The sequence below is a fragment of the Rhizoctonia solani genome, chromosome 11 (assembly GCF_016906535.1).
Source record: "Rhizoctonia solani chromosome 11, complete sequence".
In the NCBI taxonomy this organism is placed as follows: domain Eukaryota; kingdom Fungi; phylum Basidiomycota; class Agaricomycetes; order Cantharellales; family Ceratobasidiaceae; genus Rhizoctonia; species Rhizoctonia solani.
The window spans coordinates 1636261-1645918 of record NC_057380.1 but is presented as its reverse complement, the minus strand read 5'-3'; the positions used below and the strand labels follow the sequence as shown (position 1 = coordinate 1645918).

Sequence of the window (9658 nt, the reverse complement as noted above, 5' to 3'; positions counted from 1 at the left end):
CGAGAACGCTGGAGACATGCGGCTCTGGTTTATCTATACTTGGTATGTGCATAAGAGTTTAGCATCAAGTGATCGATTGAAGATTGATGCTTTATCAGTTAATGTGTAGTGCGCCATCAAACGACGCGCGCATACAATGCTTTGCGAAGCGGGGGACCAACAGCACCAGGCCAAACACTAATACGTCTTCCTTCCATCACTATGTTTTCTTGTATTTTCGTCTTATTTTTTTGTTAGATTCTATTCGTAGCTCGCTTTTAGGTGTATATATGCGCACAGAGGGAACGGCATTGGTATTATCTCATGTCGCGTCATTTGTCGCCTATATACACCAACTGGAGTCTCCTTCGAGCATTTCAGTTACCAGTCTGCAGCATGACACTGCCGCTAATGGTTGTGCGGTGACACGGAAAACTATCTAAACTCCTGACGCGCCGAAATACCTGTCGACATATAGCTTGGACCTCTGTTGCATGGCATCGAGTTGGTGCTTTCCCTCTTTGCTCTCAATCAGTCAAGGAACGGAATTCTGGATGCGCTACGTTTGTCCATCGTAGATTTTATCTTTGAATTTCTGAAGCTTTTATAATTGTTTTGCCTTGACTCTTGTGAGTCAGCAAGTGATAGCTTCAAACTTGTTGTTCACAACCAACCATTTTCCTCTTTCCTTTTTACTCGAATTTTCTCAAGGACTTTGGGGCTACCCAGCAAAGGGCGAAAATAGTAATATAAATATTCCGTACTTGCGAGAATACGACAAACTATTAGGGATATGACAATGGACCAACAGTCCAAATCCAGACCCCGTCTTCTAACCTGAATTACCGTCGGGTTCTACCATCGTGTGAGTTGAGAGAATACTGCACAACTTGTGTTCAATATCAATATACATGGGTGGAAATTTGCTAACTTGACCACTGGCACAATTGTCGGCATGAGGGTCAGTGCAATGCAGACATGCACAGCCTCCCTGTTATTGATCGTTGTTCCGGGGACCCGCCAGGGCGTTGGCTGCCAATCATTTCAACGGGGACTATCTCCTTTACGGGGCCCCCAAAAACTCTGGAGCGCTCTAGAGTGCTCCGGTTTTAGGGACCTCCTTGTTAGGATCCGACGGATCCGGATTGCTCAGAGAGCACTTGGGAGCACTCCACAAGCACTCCTGGACGTCATACCAGATGCTCCGGGGCGCTCGCCAACAATAGCGAGTCCTGGGGAGCTCCCAAGATTTTCGAGGCCCTGTAAAGTCGCCGGGAACTTGGATTGTGTCAACTCTACCGGGCCCGAAAAACTCTGAAGCATTTACAGTCGGGACTCTTGACCTACAGCATGGGAAGACATTGGCCCGAGCTTGTAAATCAATTGTAAAGTGGTGCAACGCGCAGCTTCTCAATAGAAATCCTGCAGGTCAAGAGTCCCGACTGTAGCACATGCCAGCCACTATAACATAAAGTATGCCCACTTTGGAACTTCCTAGGCGAGTTCTCCTATCCTTGCGTAGATTATCTTGTCAGATAAATTAATAAACCTCTAAAACACCACTTTGCCCAATAAGAACTAATAACTACTAACAGACGTATGTTGTGTGAGACCAGTGATGTACAAAGTAGTTTCTGGGAATCTGCATCTTGTCCCAAGTCCATATTCTGGAAGTCCCATGTCGCGCTTTGTTGGCCTTGTACCACACACGCATCCTTTGGTATATGTTTCTAAAAAAATGCTCGCTACAATCACAATATTTGATAGGCAGTTGAATGGGTTATAGAAGACAAGATTATGGTGATGCCCAGAGGGAAATGCGAGTTTGCTCCTTCGTTCTTGTGATACTGTGGACTGTAAAGCACTTTTATCCACTAGCATTCCGGTATTTCAATGGAATAACCACTTTGAGCGTAGCTAGTTAGTTGTTGTTGCATGCTCATAACAAGTCAAATCTAATAATACTATTCCACAGGGGGCGCCAATGTCTTGGTAAGAGTAACCATGCGCTGCGTTTTTGACATGCGATCATCTTCTATAACTCAGAGTGTGCTCTGGCCCTTCTGGAGCTCGAGTTGAGACTGGATCCTAGATGGCGGGATCGAGTAACAAGAGCAAACAAAGACCTCTGGTCATTGATAGATACACGTCCGAGCGCAGGTTAAATTGATCTCTGAAGGAAATGCCGTAAGAAAGAAAAGCAGGACCCACATAATGGCAGGTGCCTATGGAAGCGCCAAGTCTGTGCACAGTCCAAGGGGTCCCAGCACCGCTTGTAATGAATGCATGAGCATAGAATAGGAGTATCGAAAATTTACATGTCACTCTTAGACATTGTAATACACTAATGAGCACGCAGAAGATCCACGAAGAACAGATGAAATAGCCACAAGACTGATATGGGCTCTGTAGGCCCTACCATCCCAGTGTCTACATAGCTCAACCCTGCCGAAAGAACAACTCAAGCCAGTGCGTCTTCTCGAGGCGGCAGCAAGTGTCATCACTAAATAATAGACCATAAGGTTAGCACATACAATCCAACCGGTAGTGGTTGTAGATGCGCATGACCCTGAGTCGTTCACGCAGTAGTCGGAATATTGGGATATTGGGGGAAAGCGACCCTGGGGCTGTTGGCAGAACAGCGAGTAAGAGATATGAGGCTACCGAGTGAGTAGAACTTTGCTATGCCCATCAGTCTCGTACTTTGGCTGAAGAACTATACACATCGGGTGCAGATAAGGATATAGCCTAGTAAACGATAATAGACCTGAAAAGTTGGTTGACAAAGGGCACTAAGGTACCGGATCCTCAGATAGATAGCCTAGGCAGTGTCATGACTGCTATTATACGCCTCCCCTATTCGCTCATGAAGAGTAGAGTAGGTCATGTAAACCTACATGAACAGGCAGAATACCACCTAGGTCAATTTCGATGCTTCGGAAATATAGATGACATAGAGAAAGCAATCGAATATAGGGCTTGCGCCCTAGATCTAACACCGAGTGGGCATCCAAGCACGCTGTTGCGAATCAGCTGCCTCAGAGTATACTACGACGAACGATATCGGCGACTTGGGAACTTAATTCCAGTCTGTATCGTCAGCGCGCGTGGAAAGGGGACATGGTAATAGAGTGTATAGCGAGTGACGATCATATTTACATGTATGTAGAAGAAATATAGTGTATCTGTGAGGCCAGAACGGAACACGGGATGGGAAGGGGGCCGCTAGGGTCGCGTTAGCGACGCCGGTAGGGAAGACCGGGACACCGAGACGCGAGGGAGGCTCGCGGGTCGGGTGGCCGTGCATCCTGGCAGTGAAGAGGCGGGGTGGGTGGGAAAGAAAAGAATAAAGAGGGGGAGCGACTAGCTGTGGTGGTATAGGACGGAATCTCAACTAATGCGATCACGTGCTGCCGGCAGTGCGGGGAGGCGCGTGCGCTCGGCGACCCTGACGAATAAGTCCGCGCTGTGACTCTTCACCGGCTTCGAGCCACACCGTACAACTTGGACGGCTTGAACAAGTCAATGGAGTACGATATCCGTGCACTTGAACTGACTCCGGATAACGATCCAAGACTGCCAACCCGATTAGACAATATGAGGATATCGTATGAGATGTGCTATGAGCGCATAGGGTGAGTGAACCACCTAGAGAAGTCGATCGAGTACAAGTTTCAGGCACTTACCCTCACTCCCGACAGTCATTCTGACCTGCCGCAACGGCATTCTGAGCTAGGAGTGGCACACACCGATCGATATCGACGCATGGGAGAGCCAGCAGACCTCGAGAATTCAATCAAATGCCACTGTCGTGCTCTCGCCCACACTCCCGACGGCCATCCTTGCCTACCACGCCGGTATGCTGATCTAGGAGCGTCATACACCCATCAATATCGACGCACGGGAGATCCAGCAGACCTCGAGAAGTCCATCGAACACCACTCTCATGCACTCGACCTCACTCCCGACGGCCATCCTGACTTGCCAGACCGGCATGCTGATCTAGGAGTGGCATACACCGGCCGATACCGACGCATGGGAAAAACAGCAGACCTTGAGAGGTCCATCAAATGCTTCTCTCGTGCTCTCGCCCTCACTCCCGACGACCATCCTGACCTGCCACGCCGTCGTGGTGATCTAGGAGTGGCATACACCCATCGATATCGACGCATGGGGGAGATTGATGATCTCAATAAAGCAATTGAATGCTACTCTCGTGCACTCGAACTCACTCCGAACACCCATCCTGACCTGCCAGACCGGCATGCTGATCTAGGAGTGGCATACACCGATCGATATCGACGCATGGGAGGAACCGCAGACCTTGAAAGGTCGATCAAGTACAAGTCTCGTGCTCTCGTCCTCACTCCCGATGGCCATCCTTACCTATCATGCCGCCATGCTGATCTAGGAGTAGCATACACCTATCGATATCGACGCATGGGAGAGCCAGCAGACCTTAAGAAGTCCATCGAATGCCATTCTCGTGCACTCGCCCTCACGCCCGACGGCCATCCTCAACTGTCATTCCGTCATGCTGCTCTAGGAGTGGCATACACCGATCGATATCGACGCACGGGAGAAGCTGCGGACCTCGAGAAGTCGATCGAGTACAAGTCTCGTGCACTCGCCCTCACTCCCGACGGCCATTCTGACCTGCCGCAACGGCATTCTGAGCTAGGAGTGGCACACACCGACCGATATCGACGCATGGGAGAGCCAGCAGACCTCGAGAATTCAATCGAATGCTACTGTCGTGCCCTCGCCCTCACTCCCGACGCCCATCCTGACCTGCCAGTCCGGCATACCCATCTAGGAGTGGCATACACTGATCGATATCGACGCATGGGAGATCCTGCAGACCTTGAAAGGTCGATCGAGTACAATTCTCGTGCGCTCGCCCTCACTCCCGACGGCCATCCTTGCCTACCACGCCGGCATGCTGATCTAGGAGCGTCATACACCCATCAATATCGACGCACGGGAGATCCAGCAGACCTCGAGAAGTCCATCGAACACCACTCTCATGCACTCGACCTCACTCCCGATGGCCATCCTCACCTGCCAGACAGGCATGCTGATCTAGGAGTGGCATACACCGACCGATATCGACGCATGGGAGAACCAGCAGATCTTGAAATGTCGATCGAATGCAAGTCTCGTGCTCTCGTGCTCACTCCTGACGGCCATCCTGACTTGCCCCGCCGGCATAGTGATCTAGGAGTGGCATACACCTATCGATATCGACGCATGGGAGAAGCCGTGGACCTCGAGAAGTCGATCGAGTACAATTTTCGTGCACTCGCCCTCACTCCTGACAGCCATCCTTACCTGCCACACCGGCATGCTAATCTAGGAGTGTCATACACCGATAGATATCGATGCATGAGAGAGGCTGATGACCTCAACAAAGCAATCGAATGCTACTCTCGTGCACTCGACCTCACTCCCGACGGCCATCCTGACCTGCCACGCCGGCATGCTGAGCTAGGTGGGTCTCACAGCGATCGATATCAACTCATGGGAGAACTAGCAGACCTCGAGCAATCCGTCCAATGCTACTCTCGTGCACTCGCCCTCACTCCTCATGATCATCCCGACCTGCCCACCCGGCATTTTGACTGGGCTACATCCTGTCATCACCAGTATCAGCTTAACGCTCATCCATCCCACCTAGCAGCCTCTCTCCACTCTTTCCGCAAAGCGTCTCAGTTATCCACTGCTTCTCCCCGCGACGTGTTCCACAACGCCTTTCGCTGGGCAAAGCTCGCATCCGACCATACCTACCTCAACCCAATCGAAGCTTTCCGCATAGTCATCAGCCTTCTTCCTCACTTCGTCTGGCTCGGCGCCACCACTGCTCAGCGATACCATGACCTCTCATCAGCAGACAACATCGCCGTACGAGCTGCCTCTGCTGCTATTCGTTCGTCTGAGCACAGTCTGGCAGTCGAGTGGCTCGAGCATACACGCTGTATCGTCTGGAGCCAGACCCTCATGCTGCGGTCTCCTGTAGGCAGCCTTACACCATCCGACCCACTTCTTGCAAGTCGCCTCCATTCAGTTGCACAGCAGCTCCATCATGCAAGCTCTGGCCTTCCATCTTCCGACTCCACTGTATTTCTCCCGGAACATCGTCACCGTCTAGCCAGGGAGTACATCGACTTGTTGGCTCAAGCACGCAGCCTGTCCGGGCTCGAGCACTTTCTTCAGCCGGCAAAGGCCAACGTTCTAACCCAGGCTGCTCGGTACGGGCCTGTGGTCGTCGTCAGCTGCCATCAATCTGACTGCGACGCCCTTGTGATCTTACCTGACCAGGTTCATATCCGTCATCTCGCTCTGCCTAGCTTCACCGAGGTTAAGGCACAGCGTGCTCGCTCTGAGATAGAACGGATGCTGCGAATCAAGGGACTGCGAGAGCGTGGATTCCATCTCATGAACCCCCCACCCGATCCAGATGTTGGAGCTGTGCTCGCCGGTCTCTGGAAAGACCTGGTCAGACCAGTGCTTGACCATCTCGGATATCTGGTGCGTCTAGCAAGAAAAGCACACGACATGCATACATACTAAAGCCCATTATATAGAACGATCCCACAGGCGATCTTCCCCACGTCACATGGTGTCCCACTGGCGTGCTGTCGTTTTTGCCCTTGCATGCCGCCGGAGACTACGACCAGCCACGGTCGCGAGTGTTTGACTACGTCATATCCTCATACACTCCCACTCTCACTGCTCTGCTGTCCTCCACTCCCACCGTCGCCAACCGCCTCCCTCAGGTGCTCGCCGTTGGTCAAGCAGCCACGCCAGGTCGTAGCCCATTGCAAGGCACTGTCAGGGAGCTCGAGTACCTCAGAGCTCATGCACAAGATAGACTGGTGTACGCAGAACTCACAGACAGTCAAGCCACGACCACAGCTGTGCTCGATGCGATGGAGCAGTACGACTGGGTGCACCTTGCCTGTCACGCACACCAGAACATCGATGATCCAACAAGAAGCGGCTTCTTCCTGCATGACGGCACTCTCGACCTGGCCGCCATCACTCAGCGGTCGTTCAGAAACAAGGGTCTTGCCTTCCTGTCTGCATGTCAAACCGCCACAGGCGATGCGAAGCTACCCGACGAAGCGATCCACCTTGCGTCTGGGATGCTGATGGCAGGGTATCCGAGTGTGATTGCGTCGATGTGGTCTGTGGTGGACGAGGACGCACCGTTTGTGGCTGATAAGGTATATGGACAGCTGATGAAGGGCGGAAAGGTGGGGAACGGAGAGGCAGGAAAGGCGCTACACGATGCAATCGTGGAGCTACGTGAGAAGGTTGGGCAGAAGGATTTCGGGCGGTGGGTGCCGTATATACATATAGGTTCGTAGCTTTGACAAGCCAGCTATAAGCCTCTACGGGAATAAGAGGCCAGGATCGGTTTGATACGGACTCATGTCGAGCAATAAAGATATGCTACACTAAGAACCCATGGGTTACGAAAAGTTCAATATAAATTTTATGAAATACGTGAATATGTGTGGGGTGGTGTAAGTGTGCAATCAAGCGCATGCAACCAATTGCGTATCTTTGTTTGTATTGACTTAATTTGCGGCCGATAATTCACTTGGAGTCTTGCGTATACATGGAGGCATTCAAAGCGACTTAAGGCACCCATTATTACATCTTGCCTTTCCTTTGTTACATCACGTACTAAATACTCTAAGTCACGATATTGCCGCCTTTCCATATGCATACGATTGAACTAAGTGCCGGGTATCTACTTGTGTCGCATCTCTATAGTCATGAAGCATAAACGACCTTGCTTCACATCTTAAATCATAACTATTGGGTACCATCTAATTGTCATTGCTCTTCGTCTATTTGCTCGACGTGTCAACGATATTTATGATGGTCAGTAGTATTGGTCATCCCGCGAACATGCTCGTATATCAGCTTACGATGGTACCTTATACAAATCTAGAACGACAAGTATAGATTTATCTTGACATCAGGTAAACGGCCGATGCTGCGCACAAAGACACTAATTCTTTACCGTATTGACCCTTCTCATTTCAAGCGCTACAAATGATGTCTCAGAGGGCAAACTCAAGCCACCAAGACGGGCCAACCCTGTTAAACAATAAAACATGGTTTAGATGGGATAACTTATTCATATCGCAGACGTACCGACGAGAAATCCAAATAGTTGAGGCCAAGGACGGATTTGCATCCCCGCGAATATCATCGCGTGGTCTGTAATGGTAGGCAATAACATCTCTCTTGGATTTGGGGTCCCTGGAAATCTCCGTCAGCTTTAAATCTTCGAGCGATATGCCAATTACTTGCCAAAATACCGAATTTCCACCAGGTGCGTATATGTTGCCATGGCTGGCAAGAACAAGAGTTCCTCCAGTCTCGGTTAGTGCTTTTCCAGTAGATCCTACAAATGGGCCTGATGCATTCTCGCTACGCCCAACAAAAATCTTGTATTCATCTCCGGGAGCTGGGAGGGCCGCAGGGTCGAAGGCGCAGCATGTACCGGACGAATAGAAGAGATAATAATAGTCTGAGCAGAGCTGTTAACGAGGACCCTAAGGTAGATTTAATTAAACACATACTAGACTTGGGCGGCTTATAGATAAATCCTCCCTCTGCCGACTGTGGGGATGTTTGATTAAGGACCAAGTGTGTGAGCTGAGGTGCTGATGGTGACAAGGGGGCTAGGCCAGATGGTGCTAGCTCAAATTGGAATATATCCGCCCAATAGGATCCTACCCGGTATTTTATGAGCCATTTCTGAAAGTGTTAGGGAATAGTACCAAATGTAAACAATAATTTTCCGTCAGCCTTGATGACGTTGGCGTCAATAGAATTGTATCGGTCGCCTGGTTTGGATGAGAACACGGCTCCATGATCCGTCCAAGAGCCTAAATGAATGCATCGATCACCAAGGGATGAGGTACTAGGGTTGATGGGGAATAATCTTACCGTATTCCATAGTCTTGCTTGTAGCGACCCCAATAACACTATTTTGGGTACCAAACTGAGAAATAGAATAGTATAAGAAATACGTCCCTAAAACGAATAAGTATCCCGGAATTAGTACCGAAAATGCAGGCTTACCATTGATGTTAACAACGTCTGGAGCCCAAGTATCTTAGAGTCAAAATGAGTATGAGAAAGTGGACAAAATTCTAGACCTGGAATACTCACCACAGTGCCCGCGTTCTATAATTACGAACCCGTGAACTGTGCTACGGTCGAGCAAATTACTGCTTACTTACCTCAGTAATAACGAGCAACCGGTAGGCAGGTATGATCCTATGGCTGTCCATGGACTGATTTTATCCATGAGTTGATTTCAGTCCCAACCTCAAGAGCAACGCAACTTGAACAAACAAACCCTTTCAATGCCTTACTTCTCGAGACCCCTCCATGAGTACTGAAAACATAGTAGTAGCCTGATTTCTCATTGTAGATGATACTGGGATCATGGGTATATACCCGAACCAGTCAATTTCATCGGCAGAGGATAGCTACTATTGGAAGTAGCCCGTGTGCTCAGAACGCTGCTTCCAGAAACGAAACCAGCAACAAGCGTTCCAAAAATGGGTATTAGAAGAGAAGAGAATAACATGCTTGAAATCTGTATATGTGGGGTACCGGGTTCGACCAGAGCAGCTGGTTATGGGGCTAA

The 9658-nt window shown here is 49.9% G+C and overlaps 2 protein-coding genes across 2 annotated transcripts; one reads left to right on the top strand and one right to left on the bottom strand.

Annotated features, from left to right (window-relative positions):
- Positions 1-3504: 3504 nt before the first annotated feature.
- Positions 3505-7349, top strand: RhiXN_10538 (CHAT domain protein; the record flags this gene model as incomplete). The annotated part of the gene is made up of 3 exons (XM_043330354.1): positions 3505-3614; positions 3681-6507; positions 6564-7349. The coding sequence occupies 3 exons, from the start codon at positions 3505-3507 to the stop codon at positions 7347-7349; spliced, it is 3723 nt and encodes a 1240-aa protein (XP_043184451.1).
- Positions 7350-8054: 705 nt separating this feature from the next.
- RhiXN_10537 (glycoside hydrolase family 43 protein) lies at positions 8055-9296 on the bottom strand (the record flags this gene model as incomplete). The annotated part of the gene is made up of 8 exons (XM_043330353.1): positions 8055-8091; positions 8149-8527; positions 8580-8732; positions 8781-8888; positions 8950-9036; positions 9085-9117; positions 9171-9189; positions 9246-9296. The coding sequence occupies 8 exons, from the start codon at positions 9294-9296 to the stop codon at positions 8055-8057; spliced, it is 867 nt and encodes a 288-aa protein (XP_043184450.1).
- Positions 9297-9658: the final 362 nt, after the last annotated feature.